The following is a 22384-nucleotide window of genomic DNA, read 5'->3' on the forward strand; positions in this document are numbered from 1 at the left end:
GAAAGCTAAAGGGACCCAAAGGAGTGTTTTGTGATATGCTTCAGGTTTTGTTGAAGGAGTGAGGTTTGCCAGGAAAACAGCAGATCTGAAGCAGTGCCTGGCAGTCTGGTGAAAAAGACCAGAGGTAATCGGGAATATTTTCAGGACAGGAATTGAGAGCAGGAGTGAGGCAACCGTCTAGAATCAATGAATCTAGTAGTTGGGCTAAGGAACATATACCACAGGAGATTGATTGAAGAGCCGAACAGTTTCTAATAGGCACGTTTGAACACAGAAACCCATGAGAGTGTGGCAAGAACTAAACGCCCATGCAGATGCATAGCTAGAGGCCAAAACAGGATAAAGTATATACTCGAGCACAATCATTAAGAATAGACTTAAACTGAGACTGTTGTAGCAATTAGAGTTTCATAGGTACAGGTGACATCAAAGGACAGAAATTACAACAGCAGAGGCAACACGGCGGCGCAGTGGTTAGCACTGCTGCCTCACAGCACCAAGGACCCGGGTTTAATTCCATCTCGGGTGACTGTGTGGAGTTAGCGCTTTTTCCCCATGTCTGCGTGGGTTTCCTCCGGGTGCTCCGGTTTCCTCCCACAGTTCAAAGATGTGCAAGTTAGGTGGATTAGCCAACATAGGACTACTTGCGTGTTAAACAGCATAAGCTGCAAGTGATCAACAGAGCTATGCGATCCCACAACCATCAGATCTAAATTCTGCAGTCCTGTCGCACCCAGTCGTGAATGATGGCGGATGTTTAAGCAACTTATGGAGGAGGAGGCTCCACGAATATTACCATCCTCAATGATGGAGGAACCCAGCATGTCAGTGAAAAAAATAAAGAATTTGCCACAGTCTGCCGCCAGAATTATTGACTGGATGATCCATCTCGCCTCCTCCGGAGATCTCCAGCACCACAGATGTCAGTCTTCAGAAAATTTGATTCACTCCACGTGATATCAAGAAACCACAGCATAGAGGAGCAGAATTAGGCCATTTGGCACATTGAGTCTGCTCTGCCATTCGATCATGGCTGATATGTTTCTCATACCCATTCTGCTGCCTTCTCCCCATAACCCCTGATCCCCTCATTTTTTTTTATAAACATTTTATTGAGGCATTTTTGGTATAACAACAACAAAATAAACATTGTACATAAAACTATAAACAGAGTGCAAAAGCCATCTCCCTCCCTTATAGGTCCCACCTTTATTAACCCCCTACTCTAAGCTAAACTAACCACCCCCCCTTCTGCTGACGATTAATTTTCTGCGAAGAAGTCGACGAACGGTTGCCACCTCCGGGCGAACCCTAACAGTGAACCCTCTCAAGGCGAACTTGATTTTCTCCAAACAGAAATCTAGCCATGTCCGATAGCCAGATCTCCGACTTCGGGGGCTTTGAGTCCCTCCAAGCTAATAGTATCCGTCTCCGGGCTACCAGGGAAGCAAAGGCCAGAACGTCTGCCGCTTTCTCCTCCTGGATTCCCGGGTCTTCCGACACCCCGAAAATCGCCACCTCTGGACTCAGTGCCACTCTTGTTTTTAACACTGTGGACATGACATCTGCAAATCCCTGCCAAAATCCCCTAAGCTTCGGACATGCCCAAAACATGTGGACATGGTTCGCTGGTCCTCCCGCACATTTTGCACACCTGTCTTCCACCCCAAACAATCTGCTCATCTGGGCCACTGTCATATGAGCCCGGTGAACGACCTTGAATTGTACCAGGCTGAGCCTGACACATGTTGCTGACGCATTGACTCTACTCAACGTGTCTGCCATAGACCATCCACTATCTCACCTCCCAGCTACTCCTCCCACTTGCGCTTCAGCTCCTTGGTCTGCATCTCCTCTGACCCCAAAAGTTCCTTGTAAATGTCCGAGATGCTCACTTCTCCTACCCACCCTCTGGAAACTACCCTGTCCTGAATCCCCCTTAGCGGTAGGAGCGGGAAGGTTGACACCTGTTTCCGTAGGAAGTCCCGCAACTGCAGATACCTGAATTTGTTTCCCCTCGCCAACCCAAACTTCTCCTCCAGCGCCCTCATACTCGGAAAGCTCCCCTCTATAAACATATCCCCCATCCTCTCAATCCCTGCTCTCCGCCATATCCGGAACCCCCATCCATACTTCCCGGGGCAAACAGGTGATTATTTCAGATTGGGGACCAGACCGATGCTCCCTCTGCTCCTTCATGTCTCCTCCATTGCCCCCAGACTCTCAGGGCCGCCACCACAACGGGGCTGGTGGAGTACCGTGCCGGCGGGAACGGCAGAGGTGCAGTTACCAACGCCCCTAGACTGGTGCCCTTGCATGAAGCCGCCTCCATACGCTCCCATGTCGACCCCTCCCCCACCATCCACTTCCTGATCATGGCTATGTTCGCCACCCGGTAATAGTTACTAAAATTTGGCAGTGCCAGCCTGTCCTCTCCCCGACTCCGCTCAAGCATTACCTTCTTTACTCGTGGGGCCTTGCCCGCCCAAACAAAGCCAGTGATCACTTTGTTGACCCGTTTAAAAAAGGACCATGGAATAAAGATGGGGAGACAGTGAAACACGAACAGGAATCTCGAGAGGACCGTCATCTTCACCGTCTGCATCCTTCCAGCTAATGATAACGGTAGCATGTCCCATCTCCGAAAATCGTCCTTCATTTGGTCTACTAGATTTAATTGATGCAGGCGGTCCCATTCCCACGCCACTTGAATGCCTAGGTACCTAAAGCTTCCCCCTACTAATCTAAACGGCAGCTCCCCCAATCGCCTCTCCTGTCCCCTCGCCTGGACCACAAACATCGCATTTTCCCCCATATTTAGCTTATACCCCGAATACCGGCCAAATTCCTCTAGAATCCTCATTATTTCTTCTATCCCTTGACTCTATAGCTAGTGCGAACAACAGTGGGGAGAGGGGGCATCCCTGTCTCGTCTTCCGGTGCAGTCTAAAATAGTCCGATGTTGTCCTATTCGTCCGCACGCTCGCCACGGGAGCCTGATACAGCAACCTGACCCAGTCATAAAGCCCCGCCCGAATCCGAACCGTCCCAGTACCTCCCACAGATAAACCCATTCTATCCAATCAAAAGCCTTTTCCGCATCCATTGCGCTCACTACCTCCACCTCTCTACCTTCTAGGGGCATCATGATCAAGTATAACAACTTTCTTACATTGGCCACCAACTGCCTACCCTTAACAAACCCCATCTGGTCCTCCCCAATAACGTCCGGAACGCAATCCTCAATCCTGGAGGACAAAAGTTTGGTTAGCAGTTTGGCGTCCACATTCAACAGGGATATCGGCCTGTAGGACCCCTGATCCCCTCATTAATCAAGAACCTATCTATCCCTGTCTTAAACACACTCAGTGACTTGGCCTCCACAGCCTTCTGTGGCATGAGTTCCACAGATTCACCACCCTCTGGCTGAAGAAATTCTTCCTCATCTCAGTTTCAAAGGATCTTCCCTTCAGTCTGAGGCTGTGCCCTTGGGTTCTAGTCTCTCCTATCTGTGCAAACATCTGTTCCACATCCAATCTATCTCGGCCTCTCTATTCTATAAGTTTCAATGAGATCTCCCCTCATCCTTCTGAACTCCATTGAGTACAGACCCAGAGTCCTCATCTGACAAGCCCATCATTCCCAGGATCATTCTTTGATCCCCTTCAAGGCCAGCACATCCTTCCTTGGGGCCCAAAACTGATCCAATGGGGTCTGACCAAAGCTATATACACCCTCAGTAGTATATCCCTGCTCTTGTAGTCTAGCCTTCTCGAAATGAATGCTAACATTGCGTTTGTCTTACTAACTGCTAACTGAACCTGCATGTTAACCTTAAGAGAATCCTGAATTCGGACTTTGTGCTTCAGATTTCCAAAACTTTTTCCCATTTAGAAAATAGCCTATGCCTCTATTCTTCCTACCAAAGTGCATAATCTCACATTTTTTTAACATTGTATCCATCCACCACTTTGTTGCCCGCTCTCCTAGCATGTCCGAATCCTTCTGCAGCCTCCCCAACACTACCTGTCCCTCTATATATCTTTGTAGCAACTGCAGACTTAGCAACAATGCCCTCAGTTCCTTCTTCCAGATCGTTAATGGGTATTGTGAAAAGTTGTGGTCCCAGCACCGACCCCTGCAGAGCACCACCAGTCACCGGTGCCATCCTAAAAAAGACCTCTTTATCCCCACTCTCTGCCATCCACCAGTCAGCCAATCCTCTATCCATGCAAGTACCTTGCCCCTAACACCGTGGACTCTTATCTTATTTAGTAGCCTCTTGTATGACACCTTATCAAAGGCCTTCTGGAAATCCAAATAGATCACATCCACTGGCTCTCCTTACTCTCCTTAGTCTAACTTCCTCAAAGAATTGTAACAGATTTGTCAGGCATGACCTCCCATTTTCAAAGACATGCAGCACAGTGGTTAGCACTGTTGCTTCATAGCGCCACGTCCCAGGTTCGATTCCCGGCTTTGGTCACTGTCTGCACGTTCTCCCCATGTCTGTGTGGGTTTCCCCCGGGTGCTCCGGTTTCCCCCCACAAGTCCCGAAAGACGTGATGTTAGGTAAATTGGGCATTGTGAATTTTCTCTCAGTGTACCGAACAGGCGCTGGAATGTGGCAACTAGGGGCTTTTCACAGGAACTTCATTGCAGTGTTAACATAAGCCAATTGTGACAATAATAAAGATTAATATTATTATTATACTATTTTACCACGCACTTCCAAGTACTCTGCAATCTCATCTTTAATAATGAACTCTCAAATCTTACCAACGACCAAAGTCAGACTAAACGGCTTATAATTTCCCATCTTCTGCCCCCCTCCCTTCTTAAACATGGTTGCTACATTAGCTATTTTCCAGTCCTCTGGGACCCTCCCTGACTCCAGTGATTCCGAAAGATCACCACCAATGCCTCCGCAATCTCCTCCGCTATCTCCCTTAGAACCCTGGGGTGTAGTCCATCAAGCCCAGGTGATTTATGCACCTTCAGACCTTTAAATTTCCCCAGCACCTTCTCCTTAATCATGGCCACTGCACTCACCTCATCCCACTGACTTTCTTGAAGTTCTGGTATGCCACTGTTCTCTTCCACCGTGAGGACTGGTGCAAAGTAACTATTCAGTTCCTCTGCCATTTCTTTGTTTCCCATTAATACTTCTCCAGCCTCATTTTTCAGTGGTCCAATGTCCATTCTTGCCTCTCTCTTACCTTTTATATATCGAAAAAATCTCTTGCAATCTTCTTTTATATTACTAGCTAACTTACACTCCTATTTCATCTTCTCCCCCTTATTGCTTTTTTTGGTTGTCCTCTGCTTGCTTTTACAGGCTTCCCACTAATCCTTTCCACATTGTATCCTTTGTCGTTTGCTTTTATGCTCTCCCTGACCTCCCTTGTCAGCCATGGTTGCCTCATCCTCCCCTTAGCATGTTTCCTTCTCCTTGGGATGAATTTCTGTTGTGCCTCCCGAATAACTCCCCCAAAACTCCTGCCATTGCTGTTCCACCGTCTTCGCTTCTAGGCTCCCCTTCCAATCAACTCTATACGACTGAAAACACAAGGCTATGGGCACTGACAATATTCCGGCAATAGGACTGAAGACTTGCTGCGCTCCTAACCAAGCTGTTCCAGTACAGCAACAACACTCGCATCTACCTGGCAATGTGGAAAATTTCCACGGTGTGGCCTGTACACAAATAACAGGACAAATTTGTAAAGTGCCAACAACAGTGCTATCAAGTGGCACTTATTTAGCAATAACCTGCTCACGGATGCTCAGTTTGGGTCCCTCCAGGGTCATTCAGCTCCTGGCCTCATTACAGCCTTGGTTCAAACATGGACAAAAGAGCTGAATGCCAGAGGTGAGGTGAGAGTGACTGCCCTTGACATCAGGACCACATTTGATCGAGTCTAGCATCAAGGAGCCCTAGCAAAACTGGAGTCAATGGGAATCGGGGAAAACTCTCTGTTGGTTGGAGTCATAGCTGGCACAAAGGAAGATGGTTGTGGTTGTTGGAGGTCAGTCGTCTCAGCTCCAGGACATCATTTCAGGAGTTCCTCGGAATTGTTCTAGGTCCAACCACTGTCATCTGTTTTGTCAATGACTTTCCTTCGATCTTAAGGTCAGAAGTGAGGATGTTCGCTGATAATTGCAAAATGTTCAGCATCATTCACAATACCTCAGATACTGAAACAATCCATGTCAAAATGCATCAAGACCTGGACAATATCCAGGTTTGGGCTGACAAGTGACAGGTACATTCTTGCCGCACAAATACCAGGCAATGACCATTACCAACAAGAGAGAATCTAACCATCGCCCCATGTCATTCGGTGGCATTATCACCGCTGAATCCCCCACTATCAACATCCTGGGGGTTACCATTGTCCAGAAACTGAACTGGACTAGCCATATAAATACTGTGGCTACAGAGCAAGTCAGAAGCTAGGAATCCTGAGGTGAGTAATTCACCTCCTGACTTCCCAAAGCCAGTCCACCATTTACAAGGCACAAGTCAGGAGTGTGATGGATGAGTGCAGCTCCAACAACACTGCAACAACAATACCATCCAGAACAAAGCAGCTCACTTAATTAGCACCCCATCCACTACCTTAAACATTGACTCCTTCCACCACTGACGTACAGTAGCAGCAGTGTGTTCCATTTACAAGATGCAACGCAGGAATTCACCAAGGCTCCTCATACAACACCTTCCAAACCCAAGACCATTACCATCCATAAGGACCTGATCAGCAGGCATATAGGAACACCACCACCTGGAGTTTCCCCTCCAAGTCACTCACCGTCCTGACTTGGAAACATATCACCGCCGTTCCTTTACTGTCGGGTTAAAATCCTGCAACTCCCTCCCTGATAGCAATGTGGATGTACCTACACCACATGGACTGCAGCACTTCAAGAAGGCAGCTCACTATCACCGTCTCAATATCAATGAAGAGTGGGCAATAAATGCTGGCCTAGCCAGTGAGGCCACATTCCTTGAATGAATAATATTAAAAAACACACTGCAGTGGTTTGCTGTTGCCTTCTGCAGTTTGGCTGACCAGGAAACTCTCCCACTCTTATTGCCTGCCATCAAACATATTGGCAGGGCTTACAATAATAGTCGATTGATAATCAACTTGTTTGGCCATTTTATGATCGCATCTTTTTTGGCCGTCAAATCCTGAAGTGGGACTTGAACACGGACCTTCTGGCCCGGAGGCAGAAACGCTACTCATTGCGCCATGAGGCCTACACGTTTTAATTCTTTACCACCCATCCAATGCCTCTTAGCATGTCGAGTGTAGCGAATAAAGAAAATAGGCAGTAGGGTTGGAAGTCTTTCCAAATTGCAGCAATGACTACTCTTCACAATTACTTCATTAGCTTTAAGGTGCTTTGGGATGTTCGAGGTCTAGTAAGGCATGACAGAAATCAAAGTATTCTTTTCATTCTGATGAAGGTTATTCACAAGTATCCTTTCTTCCTCCCCTTTGTCTTTTAGTCATCTCTCTCCACATACACAAATTACTTATATTCTTCTCTGAAATTATATATTTTCTTTTCTTTAAAGTAAAAGAAAAGAGGGGGGGTTTCACATTATAGCTTGGAGGTAAATTTTCTATCCTTTGATTAAAAAGAAAAGAATCTGTATTCAGGGTGGTCTTATTCTGAGCTTGGATTTGGATGTTTTCCAATATCAGAACTGAAACTGGTCTTTCGAGGATATGGAATGTGAGCATTGGGAGGTTCCAGACTATAACCTCTTAAAGTGACAGGCATCGCAGCACTTCCTCCTTGTCGGATTAAATTACTTTATCTCCGTGTGGCATATGCTGCCTGCTTTTAACCTTTTAAAAAATTTACCTCATCACTTCCTTTGTTCTTCAGTGAAATAATCATTTTTTTCATCAATGTCATATTGTTCATATCCTGGGGCCAGAGTACGTTTGTTGAAGTACTGTTGGTGTGATTCTCTAACCTAGATTGTGTGTCAAGTCCTAAAGTGGAACTTGAACCCACGACCTTCTGACTTGGAGGTGATGGTGCCATTAAATGAGCCAACCCGCGACATTCTTTTTATTGATCCCTTATTGAGCAAAGTAAATATGACAGTTCAGGAAGTAATTTGGAAGTAAGCTTACTCATTTCATAATATTAGATATGAAAAGGTTGTGAGGCAGTAAGATTCAAGTACACAACTCCAGAGAGCCATGTGACAGTGCCAAATATGTAGGCCTTGTGTCAAGGAAAGTATAGCATAATTGTTAAATTAGTGGACTAGTAATCCAGAGGCCTGGATTAATGATGTAGAGACATGAGTTCAAGATCCACCACAGCAACAGTAAAATTTAAATTCACTCCATGAAATAAGTCTGGAATACAAAACCTGTTGGCAATGGTGACCGACATACCATTGTAAAAGCCCCTTGGGTTCACTGATGTCCTTGAGGGAAAGAAATCTGCCATCCTTACTTGGCTTGCCCTCTGTGTGACTCCAGACCCACAGCAATATGGCCGACTCGTAACTGCTGTCTGAAATGGCTAAGCAAGGCAATTAGGGATAGGCAATAAATGCTGGCCTTGCCAATGATGCTCACACCCTGCGAATGAGTCAAAAGAAAAAAGGGCCAAATGGTTGGTTAAGCTTCACCTGGAGAATTAAATCCAAATCTGGGCATTGCATTTTAGAAAGACATTGAGGTCTTGGCGAGGGTGTGCAGGAGATGGATTGTAATGGTATAAGGGATGAAGGACGTAGGTTCTGTGGACAGTCGAGAGAAAATTGAGTTATACTCTTCAGAGTAGAAATGCGATACAATGGAAGGTATTCAAAGCAATGAGGAGTTTTGATGGAATAGATGGGGAGAATTTATTTCCACTGTCGGGTAAGTTGGTAACCAGAGGACTCCGATTTAAAATAAGAAATGGCGGGTGGATGAGAATTATTTTTTACACAGCAACTTCCTGTGATCCGAAAGACACTGCCAGAAAGCATGGTGGGGAGCAGATTCAGTAGTAACTTTCAAAAGGGAGTGGAATAGAGGAAGAAAGTGCAGGGCTATGAGAAAAATCAGCAGAGTGGGGTTAACTGGATAATTCTTCCAAAGAGGTAGTATAGACAGAATAGGTTGAATGGCCTACTTATCTGCACATTTCTGCGTTTCTAATTAGTACCCTAATTCCAAAAGTTCCGATTATAGCCTCGATGCAAGCATTTACGTTTAAACAATTGTTTTGAGATGGAGTATAATGGATGTTTAAGATGTGTTTGCATGCAAGTCAGACTTGAGAGCTCTGAAAGCAACGTTTTAATCCATTCTCACTTAGAACTCGATAGCCTTGAAGAGCTAGAGAAGAAACGCATCTGCCGAATCGTCACCAAGGATTTTCCGCAGTATTTTGCCGTCGTCTCTCGAATCAAGCAAGAAAGTAATCAGATGGGACCTGAAGGGGGAATGTTGAGCAGCACAACCATTCCGCTTGTGCAAGCGTCCTTCCCAGAGGGAGCCTTAACCAAGAGGATCCGAGTGGGCCTCCAGGTAATTGGGTGTTTAATTTGCCAGGCTGAGTGTGAGAAAAATGGCACAGCACAATATCTGAATGTTGCTCCTGCTCAATTCTGTTTTTGTCAATAGCATGCCATTCCCAACAATGTACCCAGAACCACAAGGCACTTGTCTTTTCCTGCATGATTGCAATTAACGTTTAAAGTGCCGGTGGCGTCAAAGGAGACAGATGGTCACACGGCAGAAGAAAGTTTTTCAGTGGTGAAACCTGCCGTGAGCTGACAGTACTGCAGCTTTGTGTGGGCTGGAAAAGAACGTACTGGCCAAACAGGGAGGCCCTGAATCACGGCCAAAGCTTCCCTGCCCAATTCTACTGCCATTAGCATAAGACTTTGGTGACACGGGTATTTTTCAGAATTTAATTTCACTTTGAAGTATCTCATATTCAGTTGTTGCTACTCGATTCATTTGTGCATCACTTATTTATTGAGACCACCTTAGTCAGAGAGCTAAATGTACTTGAACACCTCATGGTTGGCACACATCGCTGGTCACAGGGGAGTTAGGAACATTTTGTTTCTTGTGGAAGAAATAATATTGTGTTTTTTATTCAGTCTTTATTAAATGTTCATGTTAGAGCTGTTATGACGCCCTGGGCTAGAAGTCAATATTTTTCTGCTTCTTTGACTGTGGTAGGAAGACTCAACAATAGATTGTTGTGGTAAAATAACAAGGCTTTATTTACGAAAAGACCACATGCAGTTTTTGGTGAAACTTGAGGTCAGAGAGCAGTTACTACCACTGCTGATTCCTCCTCAAGTCCGCGCTTTTACAGAAAATTAGTTCAGTATTTACACATTATCATTGTCAAGATTGCGTGACTACAGCTTAGTCAGGAATTCGATCGGAAGTAGAAACGGTAGCAATGTCATAAACCTGCTGACCTACAAGGACTCTTTGTCTCATCACTCATACCATTATCTTGTTCTTTGATAGAACATTAAAAGGTCGGAGGAGACTCATCCATTCCTTATCTTGTCTTATTCATACCACCCTGTGTTATGACGAGTTAGCCATATCAGAATTTACAGAGGTCAGGCATTTTGGAATGGCTAGATCAGCATTCCTTACAAAGGGGTCTGGTACATTGGAATGGCTAGGTCAGCTTTCTTACATTGTACCAAGTAGTTGACCAGTTTTCCCATCATGCCATGACTTAATTCGTACAACATCACAGTGCGCGGTCAATTCCAGCCTCCCTTGACCCGGAGTCGCAACACAATCGAATTAACCAATAACTCTTGTAAAAATACTCTAAGTCTTTGGCCCTTGGCTGCCCAATAATTACAGTCACCAGGTTTGTAAATCTAAATGCAATTACTTGTTATTCATAACAAGATCTGTAATGAAATATGCAGAAAATACAACTGGTTAACTCTTATCTAATTCCTAATCCCCCACTTTAACTGGCCCTACCCTCTATTAATGTATGTGTGTGTGCATTTATATATAATATATACAATATACATTTGGAGACATGTATATAAATAAATATATACGTATGTTTATATACCTAAATACACTCACAGACAAACACAGAGGGAGAAGAGGGGTGTAAATATCATAATGAAAGGGATAAAAGTCTTTTTTCAGGTGGTTGTTTCTAACACACTGTCCTTCAAACCAGGCTTTCAGGTCAAGATTTATCTTTCCAACATGTAATGGTTTTCACTGTAGATTCATTGAGGTCTCTGCAGTTTCAGAAATTCAGCAGCTCATGGCATTTCTGGAGAAAACACGTGTGTCCACGTCACAACTCTGCTTTCTTGGGTCTCTGGAAATCATCCCACTGAGGCAGGATCCAATCACCACCAGTAACCTGGCAAAATACAGCCTTTTGGCCAATTCATTGTCCACCAGCCAACCAATTGAACTGAACCCCACCCCATCTCTTGGGTGCAGTATTCCCTTTTGTAACTTTTGAAATCCTAATTTCTCCTGCTCGATTTAAAAAATATATGTTGAGTAAACTCCCATGGATCAAAATAATAACAGCAAAAATAAAGTGGAAATAAGGGAATCAACAGGCTGGACCCGTACAATGTCAAGTGTTGCACTTGCCACTCTGTGTGACGTGGATGAACTTGTAAGCTTTAGCTGGCCCTCCCTTCTAATTTGAAGGACATTGAAATGTTGTTGGTGAACTCAAAGCTCCGTCAGGACTCTCTCCAGTCAACACCCTGAGATGGGCACACATTTGAACAGTAATGACACCACCCTTTCGGAACATAATGTACTTACCTTGACTGACTGCTCCCCATCGCACCCTCACCACCACTCCTGGGAAGGCAAACTCTTTGCAGTTCACTCTTCCAAGCCCCTGACCACACTCTCTGTCCTCCCCTGGGTCCTTCTTCCACTCCTTCATACCCCGCCTCACCACTGCCTCCACCTTACGGATCCTTAGCCTCTATGCACCCTGCCATTCTCCCGCAACCCCTCCCCCACCCTTGTGGCGTGAACAAGGTGGGGTCAGTTTGGGAGTTATTGCTAATAAGGGAGGGGGTTCGTCAACGACACAGAGGAAAAATGGTGGGAATGTTTGAAGCAGTGTTAACAACAAGACTTTGGTGAGATTACGAGGAGGTGAGGTCAAGATTGACCCACTTTTCCAAACAACTGGCACCACCTTTTTATTTTAATAAACATTTTATTGAGGAATTTTTGGTATTATGACAACAACACAATAAACAATGTACATGAAACTATAAACATAGTTCAAAAAACGTCACCCTCCCTTACAGGTCCCACCTTTATTAACCCTCTACTCTAAGCTAAACTAACCCCCCCCCCCCCCCCAACCTTTCTGCTGACGATTAATTTTCCACAAAGAAGTCGACGAACGGTTGCCACCTCCGGGCGAACCCTAACAGTGACCTCTCCGAGCGAACTTGATTTTTTACAAATAGAGAAAGCTAGCCATGTCCGATAGCCAGGTCTCTGACTTTGGGGGCTTTGAGTCCCTCCAAGCTAATAGTATCCGTCTCCGGGCTACCAGGGAAGTAAAATGCCAAAACGTCTGCTTCAATCCTCCTGGATTCCCGGGTCTTCCAACACCCTGGAAATCGCCCCCTCTGGACTCAGCGCCACCCTTGTTTTTAACACCGTGGACATGACATCTGCAAACCCCTGCCAAAATCCCCTAAGCTTCGGACATGCTCAAAACATGTGGACATGGTTCGCTGGCCCTCCCACACACTTTGCACACCTGTCTTCCACCCCAAAGAATCTGCTCATCGGGGCCACTGTCATGTGAGCCCGGTGAACAACCTTGAATTGTATCAGGCTGAGCCTGGCACATGTTGCGGACGTGTTGACTCTACTCCTCCAGCGCCTTCATACTCTGAAAGCTGCCATCTATAAACATATCCCCCATCCTCTCGATCCCTGCTGTCCGCCATACCGGGAACCCCCCATCCATACTTCCTGGGGCAAACCAGTGATTATTACAGATTGGAGACCAGACCGATGCTCCCTCAACTCCCACATGTCTCCTCCATTGCCCCCAGACCCTCAGAGCCGCCACCACCAAGGGGCTGGTGGAGTACCGTGCCGGCGGGAACGGCAGAGGCGCCGTTACCAACGCCCCCAAATTGGTGCCCTTGCATGACACCGCCTGCATATGCTCCCATGTCGACCCCTCCCCCACCACCCACTTCCTGATCATGGCTATATTCGCCGCCCAGTAATAGCTTTTAAAAAAAATATATTTTTATCCAAATTTTTACATGTTTTCAACCAAACCAGAAATAAGAAAAAAACAAAGAACACATAAATAAACATCTTATAGCTATGTCACGTATCCCCCCAATATACAAGCCCCCCATTAAACGATAATAAACACAGTAGTAAACGCAAAGTACCCCCCCCCCCCCCGGGTTGCTGCTGCTGCTGCTGTCCACCTCCTAACGCTCCGCTAGAAAGTCTAGGAACGGTTGCCACCGCCTGAAGAACCCTTGCACCGATCCTCTTAAGGCAAATTTTACACTCTCCAGTTTAATGAACCCTGCCATGTCGCTGATCCAGGCTTCCACGCTTGGGGCCTGGCCTCCTTCCACTGTAGCAGAATCCTCCGCCGGGCTACCAGGGACGCAAAGGCCAGAATACCGGCCTCTTTCGCCTCCTGCACTCCTGGCTCGTCCGATACCCCAAATAGTGCGAGCCCCCAGCTCGGCTTAACCCGGGCGTTTACCACCTTAGACACCGTCCTTGCAACGCCCCTCCAGAACCCATCCAGCGCTGGGCACGCCCAGAACATGTGGCCGTGATTTGCTGGGCTCCCCGAACACCTCACACACCTGTCCTCTACTCCAAAAAAACGACTCAGCCTTGCCCCAGTCATGTGCGCCCTGTGCAGAACCTTAAATTGTATCAGGCTAAGCCTGGCGCAAGAGGAGGAAGAATTTACCCTACCCAGGGCGTCCGCCCACGTACCCTCGTCTTATCTCCTCCCCCAGCTCCTCCTCCCATTTACCTTTCAGCTCCTCCACCGAGGCCTCCTCCACCTCCTGCATCTCCTGGTAGATCGCCGAGACCTTGCCTTCTCCAACCCACACCCCCGAGAGCACCCTATCCTGGATCCCAAGTGCTGGCAGCAGCGGGAATTCCCTCACCTGCTGTCTTACAAACGCCCTTACCTGCATGTACCTGAAGGCATTTCCAGGGGGGAGCCCAAATTTTTCCTCCCAACGCCCCAAGGCTCGCAAACGTCCCATCTATAAACCGGTCCCCCATCCTTCTAATACCTGCCCTGTGCCAGCTCAGGAACCCCTCATCCATTCTCCCCGGGACAAACCGATGGTTCTCTCGGATCGGGGACCACACTGAAGCCTCTGCCTCCCCCATGTGGCGTCTCCACTGCCCCCAAATTTTGAGGGTTGCCACCACCACTGGGCTCTGGTGTATCTTGTCGGTGGGAGTGCCAGCGGTGCCGTCACCAGCGCTCCCAGGCTCGTGCCCACACAGGACGCCATCTCTAGCCTCTTCCACGTCGCCCCCCTCTCCCTCCATTACCCACTTGCGTATCATCGCCACATTGGCAGCCCAGTAGTACCCACACAGATTAGGCAACGCTAGTCCTCCTCTGTCCCTGCTCCATTCCAGAAACACCCTTCTCACCCTCGGGGTCTTTTTTGCCCATACAATCCCCATGATGCTACTACTGACCCACTTAAAAAAGGCCTTGGGGATCAGGATGGGGAGGCATTGGAATATAAAAAGGAACCTCGGGAGCACCGTCACCTTCACCGACTGTACCCTACCCGCCAGGGAGAGTGGCAGCATATCCCACCTTTTAAACTCCTCCTCCATCTGCTCCACCAGCCTCGTCAAGTTGAGCTTGCGTAGGGCCCCCCACCTCCTGGCCACCTGGATCCCTAGGTACCGAAAACTACTTTCCGCCCTCTTCAGTGGAAGCTCGTCTATCCCCCTTCCCTGGCCCCTGGGTGTATCACGAATAGCTCACTCTTCCCCATGTTGAGCTTATACCCGAAAAAGTCTCCAAACTCCCTGAGGATCCGCATCACCTCCGGCATCCCCCCACCGGGTCCGCCACATACACCCCCAAATCACTCCAGTTCCTGGACTCCCTCAGAGCCATCGCCAAAGGCTCAATTGCCAATGCAAAAGCAGGGGGAATAGGGGGCACCCCTGCCTTGTCCCCCGGTACAGCCGAAAGTAATCCGACCTCCTCCGATTTGTGGCACACTCGCCACCGGGGCTTCGTACAGTAACCTAACCCAACTAACGAACCCCTCCCGAACCCGAACCTCCTCATCACTTCCCACAGGTACCCCCACTCCACCCTATCGAAGGCCTTCTCCGCATCCATAGCTGCCACTGTCTCCGCTTCCCCTCCACTGCAGGCATCATGATTACATTTAGGAGTCTCCGCACATTGGTGTTCAGCTGCCTCGCCTTCACGAAACCCGTCTGGTCCTCATGGATCACCCCCGGGACACAGTCCTCAATTCTGGTAGCCAACACCTTCGCTAACACCTTCGCATCCACGTTGAGGAGCGAGATTGGCCTATACAACCCACACTGTAAAGGGGCCTTGTCCCGCTTCAGGATCAGCGAGATTAGCGCTCTGGACATCGTTGAGGGTAGGAACCCCCCCCTCCCTCACCTCATCGAAACTCCTCACTAGTAGTGGGCCCATCAGGTCCATATATTTCCTGTAAAATTCCACCGGGAACCCATCTGGCCCCGGTGCCTTCCCCGCCTGCATACTCCCCAGCCCCTTAGCCAGCTCCTCCAGCCCTACCGGTGCCCCAAGCCCCGCCACCTGCCCCTCCTCTACCCTCGGGAACATCAGCCGGTCCAGAAAACGATGTATCCCCCCCTCCTCCGTTGGGGGCTCAGTCCTATACAGTCCCTCATAGAAGTCTCTAAATACCCCATTTATTCCCACCGCACTCTGCACCGTGCTCCCCCCTTTACCCCTAACTCCCCCAATCTCCCTCGCTGCCTCCCGCTTCCGATGCTGGTGTCACAACATCCGGCTAGCCTTCTTCCCGTATTCATATACCACCCCTTGCGCCTTCCTCCACTGCACCTCCGCCTTCTTAATAGTCAACAGGTCGAACTCGGCCTGGAGGCTTCGTCGCTCCTTGAGTAGTCCCTCCTCGGGGACCTCTGACTACCTCCTATCTACCCTTAAAATCTCCCCGACCAACCTCTCCCTCTCTCTCCTCTCCTTCCCCTCCTTGTGGGCCCTAGTGGAGATTAGCTCTCTCCTAATCACCGCCTTCAGCGGCTCCCAGACCACCCCTACCTGCACCTCCCCATTATCGTTAACCTCTAGGTATCTTTCAATGCACCCCCGGATCCGCCCGCTCACCTCATCCGCCAGTAAACCCATCTCCAGGCGCCACAGCAGGCGCTGGTCCCTCTCCTCCCCTAGCTCGAGCTCCACCCAGTGCGGGGCATGGTCTGAGATGGCTATGGCCGAATACTCCGTGTTCTCCACCCTCGGGATCCGCCCTCCCCCCCCCATTATCAAGCTCCCTGCCTCCAGGTCCAGAATCCGGCCCAACATGCGCCACATAAATCCGGCATCGTCCCAATTCGGGGCATACATATTCACCAAGACCACCCGCACCCCCTGCAGCATACCACTCACCATCACGTACCGACCTCCATTGTCTGCCGCGATGCTCAGCGCCTCAAACGACACCCACTTCACCACCAAAATCGCCACCCCTCGATTCTTTGTGTCCAGCCCCGAATGGAAAACCTGCCCTACCCACCCCTTTCTCAGCCTAACCTGGTCTGCCACCCTCAAATGCGTCTCCTGGAGCATGACCACATCTGCCTTCAGTCCCTTCAGGTGCGCGAACACACGGGCCCTCTTGACCGGCCCATTCAAGCCTCTCACATTCCAAGCTATCAGCCGGATCAGGGGGCTTCATGCACCGACGTGGGAATCCAGCAGTTTGGCATCCACATTCAACAGGGATATCGGCCTGTAGGACCCACACAGCTCCAGGTTCTTGACCCGCTTCAGAATCAGCGAAATCGTGGCCTGCGACATCGTCGGGGGCTGCACCCCTCTTTCACCGGCCCCAATATCCCAGAGAACTTTTTATAAAACTCCACTGGGTACCCGTCCAGCCCCGGGGCTTTACCCGCCTGCAAGGCCTTCAGACCCTCCACTATCTCTTCCAACCCGATCGGGGCCCCCAGCCTTTCTACCAGCTCCCCGTCCACCTTTGGGAAATTCAGCCCCCCCAAGAAGTGCCTCATCCCCTCCAGCCCCGTAGGGGGTTCCGACCTATACAGCCTACTGTAGAGGTCCCCAAATGCCTTATTTATCCCTGCTGAATCTCCAACCAGGTTCCCATCTCTGTCATTTACTTTCCCTATCTCCCTGGCTGCCTCCCTCTTTCTAAGCTGCTGTGCAAGCATTCTGCTGGTCTTCTCTCCATACTCATAGATTGCCCCCTCGCCTTTCTCAGCTGCTCCACTGCCCTTCCTGTGGTTAACAAGCCGAACTCCGCCTGTAGCCTCCGCCGTTCCCTTAAAAGCCCTGCCTCTGGGGTCTCCGCATACCTCCTATCGATCTGTAGTATCTCCTTTACCAGTCGGTCCGTCTCTGCCCTGTCCACCTTCTCCCTATGGGTCCGTATTGAGATCAGCTCCCCTCTGACCACCGCCTTCAGTGCTTCCCAGACCATCGCTGCTGAAATTTAACCCGTGTCGTTGACCTGTAGGTAGTTCTGAATATATTCCCTCAGCCATTCGCACACCCCTTCGTCAGCCAAAAGTCCCATATCCAACCTCCAGTGCGAGCGCTGGTTACTGTCTTTACTAACCTGTAGGTCAACCCAGTGCGGAGCATGGTCTGAGATTGTGATCGCCGAGTGCCCCGTGTCCACCGCCCCTGCCAGTAAGGCCCTGCTCAAAATGAAGAAATCGATCCGGGGGTACACTTTATACACGTGTGAGTAGAAGGAGAACTCCTTCACCCTCGGCTGCCCAAATCTCCATGGATCCACTCCATCTACTCCATGAACCCTATTAGTTCCTTTTCCATTGCTGGCACCCTGTCCGTTTTCGAGCTTGACCGGTCCAAGCCAGGGTCAATAACTGTGTTGAAGTCCCCTCCCATGACCAACCTGTGCGAGTCCAGGTCCGGTATCTTCCCCAGCATCCTCTTTATAAACTCCACATCATCCCAATTTGGCGCATACACATTTACTAATACCACCTGCACCCCTTCCAGTTTCCCACTGACCATAATGTATCGACCTCCCACATCCAAAACTATTCTACCCACCTCAAACACCACCCGCATATTGATCAGGATCGCGACCCCTCTTGTCTTTGAATCCAGTCCCGAGTGAAAGACCTGACTGACCCAGCCTTTCCTCAATCTACTCTGGTTAATTACTCTAAGGTGCATCTCCTGCAACATTACCAAGTCCGCTTTCAGTCCCCAAAGATGCGCAAACACATGTGCCCTCTTGACCGGCCCATTTAACCCTCGAACATTCCAGGTGATCAGCCGAGTTGGGGGGCTCATTGCCCCCCTCCTCCGCCGATCAGTCATCCCCTTTTTTGGGGCCATCTCCAGCCCATGTTCCGCGCCTCCACCGGCCCACCCCCGGGCAGCCTCCGCTCCCAACCTCCTCTCTGTCCCTTGGCCCAAGTCCCTCCCTCGTCAGCAGAACATTTTTCCTCCCTTCTCTCCCCCCCCACCCCCTAGTAACAACACTCTGTAACCCTTTGATAAACCGAACATATGCACACCCCCACTGCGCTTCCGTGAGCTAGCCCGCCCAGCTAGCTTGGTGGCCCCCATCCCTGGCGCCAGATAATCTCCCACCTATTATTCCCTCCCCATCCTCCCCCCACTCATACAAACAGACTCCAACATTAACCAATCTGCACACAATTGCCCGACAGAAAAACACCAAAATCTAAACAAGCACACCTCCATCCCCCAACAGTGCAAATGAAAACCTTAACTCACTCAGCCCTGCCACTGGCCCCAAATCAATACAGAAGGCATTACAAGCAGCTGCCACAAAACGAAAAACGAGAAACTTTTTTTTAAAGAATGGAGAAACAAACAAAAAAAAACATGAACGTTGCAGCAAAGTTCAAAAGTTCTCAGTCCACCACCAGTCCTTTCCTTTTCGCGAAGTCCAGCGCGTCCTCAGGCCGCTCAAAATAAAAGTGCTGTTCCTCCTACGTGACCCAGAGTCGGGCCGGATACAACAGTCCAAACTTCACCTTTTTCTTAAAAAGGATCGACCTATCTGGTTGAAGCCTGCTCTTCTCCTGGCCACCTCCACACTCAGGTCTTGGTAAATCCGCAGGATACTATTGTCCCACTTACAGCTCCGTGTCTGCTTGGCCCACTGTAGAATGCGCTCCTCATCCATATACCCGTGGAATCTCACCACCATTGCCCTCGGGAGGGTATCCTGCTCGCAGCTTCCTCGCGAGTGCTCTGTGAGCCCTGTCCACCTCCAAGAGTCGGGAGAATGCCCCATCCCCCAGCAGCTTCTCAAACATGTCTGCGATGTATGCCCCAACGCCTGCTCCTTCGGACCCCTCCGGGAGCCCAACGATTCTCAAGTTCTGCCGGCGGGACCTATTCTCTAGGTCCTCCACCTTCTCCAGGAGCTTCTTCTGCTGGTCTCTCAGCATCCCCACCTCCAGCTCCACCGCGGTCTGATGCTCCTCCTGCTCAGCCAGCGCCTTCCCCACCTTCTGGATCGCCCAATCTTGGGTGTCCAATCTAAGCTCCAGCCGCTCAATCGACTCTCTTATTGGGCCCAAGCAGTCCCGTTTCTGCTTAGCAAAGCCGTCTTGAATAACTTGCATCAGCTGCTCCGTTGACTGCTGGGTCGACAAACCAGAGGTTTGGTCCTCTGCCATGCTGTCTCCCGCTGCAGCTTCAGCCCAAGCCTTCTCTGTCTTTCTGTTTCTGCCTTTACGAGCACTTCTAGTCCTTCTCTCCAAGCACCGATGTGGGAATCCAGTACCCAATTGCCTCTGTCTTCAATTTTACAATTCAAGTCCGGTAGAAAATCAAGGGGAAAAGGTCCAAAAGTCCGACCCGAGCAGGAGCCACCAAATGTGCAACTTACTCCTTCATAGCCGCCACCAGAAGTCTCAACTGGCAGCAATTTGATGAGTCAAATGGCTTCCTGCGAAATAAACTCCAAATGCTTCTGTATTAAATGTTAATGTATTTCTCAACTGTTATTCTGCGGTTTGAAATATTTACCATAAAAGTATGAAGATGTAATCATTTTAAATGCTACATAATTGAGTGCATGTGAATAGTTACACGGCTGAATAATTTAATATAAACACTGAGCTAATTTGGCCGTCCCATTCTGCCAGCCGTAAAGTATGTTAAAAAGGGGAGCACGTAGAGAAAAGATCAGGCTAGAACATTGCAGCCCTCAATTCTCCAACCCATGCTTCCTGTGAGTGGGACTGTCCTCTAGAGCACTGGATTCCATTTGGTCATCTCAAGTGGGTGGCTGTCTGTTAATCAGATCTGTCCTGGCAAAGGCAGCGCATTTTCTTAAAATGCTGTAGTAACTATTCGGGAAAAAAAATGATCTTCCTGTGGGATACTCCATACGCTCCAGCTGCGGATTTAGGCCCTTTAGCCTGATTCTGCTGGATTCCTATTTTGAAAGCAGAAAAAAAACCTAAACTGGAGCAATGCTAGCATGCAATCCTATTTTCATAGGAAACACACAACAGATAACTTGTGAGTGTGGTCACACACAGTTCTGTACTGCCTTCCCTGTACCAACTTTGACTGCAGGGACTGTGGAGTTTTGAATGTGTCGGCCTGATCATAAATGTGATGGTTTCTGGGTTTGGTGGGCACCATTGAACATGCAATAAGTGTCCTGCATTCTATGTGCAAAGATGTATTGGTGCTCCGAGTACCGGTGGAACCAAGGGTATTTGCTTTTACTACACAGAATCGTGTCGTCAGCTCAGGAACCTGACTTCAGCAATCATAACTGAAAGCTAGAACACTGATAGGCACAATGCTACGAAATGGGAGCAAATTCTAGAAGGTTGTGTTGGCCCCAAGTACTGGGGTGCACAAAAAATTGTATGTGGTCATCATGAGGCAGGTTAACCATGCTGCAACACCAAGATCCACATCCTCAAGGGGTGAGTGTCCATAGTGTCACTGGAAGGATACCACTGGACCAGCAATATTTCTGACAGTTTCTCTGTCACGAGCCTGGGGATGAGCTCCTTCAGTGACCACAAAGCAAAGGGCTAGTGACCAAAAATGATGGTATGATTTTCATCTCTGGGTAAGCAGCACCCATTGCCTGGCCACAATTTAAATAGGGTGGATTACAACATGGCTAGCCTGGACCTCTTGGGAACTGCTCGATGCTGCAACATGATTTAAGAACCACGTTTACACCCAGTTGCGAAGCAGCAAAGGTCTTAATCTCACAAGAGGCTTTTCGGATGGGGACATAACTACACTTGGAGCTGGCTGGCATTCCAGCATTTTTCTGTTTCAAAAGCCTGGTTTTGTGTATCCATCATCTCTGAAATCCTACCCATTTAATGTAATTCAAGGAAGGTGATACAATTCTTTGTTAATGCCTGCAAATCCTTTGGGCCCTCTCCAATTTAGAGTTCATCATTCTGACTAACTTGGCACACTCCTGCCCAGTTCCAGATATGCATAGCTCATACTGATGGATTTGTCAAGTTTCCTGAGGATCAAAGCTTTTGGATTGACTCGCAAAACTGAGGGTCTGCAGGAAGCAAAGAGCAAAAAACAAACTATTCATATTGCGATCCGCGACTTCCTCCTCTTCTGCACACTCATTTAATCATCTGCCGTGTACTTTACATCGCACCTTTTCCTGGCTGACTCTCTGCTTGCACCACCAGGTTAATCCGCCAATCCCACAGTTGGAACAGGAAACTTCACCCATGGTTAGCACTGCTGCCTCACTGCATCAAGGACCCAGATTCGACCCCGGCCCCGGGTCACTGTCCGTGTGGTGTTTGCACGTTCTTCCCATGTCTGCGTGGGTCTCACCCCCACAACCCAAAGATGTGCAGGTTAGGTGGATTGGCCACGCTAAATTGCCCCTTAATTGGGAAAGAAAGAATTGAGCACTCTAAATTTATTAGAAAAAAGGAAACTTCCCCTTGAAGGAAGTGTATTTTGGAGAATCAGTGCTAAAGTGTTATAGCTCCTATCGGTGTCCAGTGGTCTCTTGGATGTGGCCCCTATTCGAAGCTCAAGACCCTTGAAATTACCGTTACAGATGATTTCAGCA

The 22384-nt window shown here is 48.7% G+C and overlaps 1 protein-coding gene across 48 annotated transcripts in view; it reads left to right on the plus strand.

Moving 5' to 3' along the window:
- The window catches only part of ank3b (ankyrin 3b), a 1101178-nt gene that overhangs the window by 981121 nt on the left and 97673 nt on the right, over positions 1-22384 (plus strand). For all 48 annotated transcript variants that reach the window (XM_072478848.1, XM_072478844.1, XM_072478845.1 and 45 more), the window contains one exon: positions 9346-9557. In XM_072478848.1, the coding sequence (XP_072334949.1) occupies positions 9346-9557 (212 nt within the window). The remainder of the gene's footprint in view (positions 1-9345; positions 9558-22384) is intronic.

The sequence above is a fragment of the Scyliorhinus torazame genome, chromosome 16 (genome assembly GCF_047496885.1).
Source record: "Scyliorhinus torazame isolate Kashiwa2021f chromosome 16, sScyTor2.1, whole genome shotgun sequence".
NCBI lineage: Eukaryota > Metazoa > Chordata > Chondrichthyes > Carcharhiniformes > Scyliorhinidae > Scyliorhinus > Scyliorhinus torazame.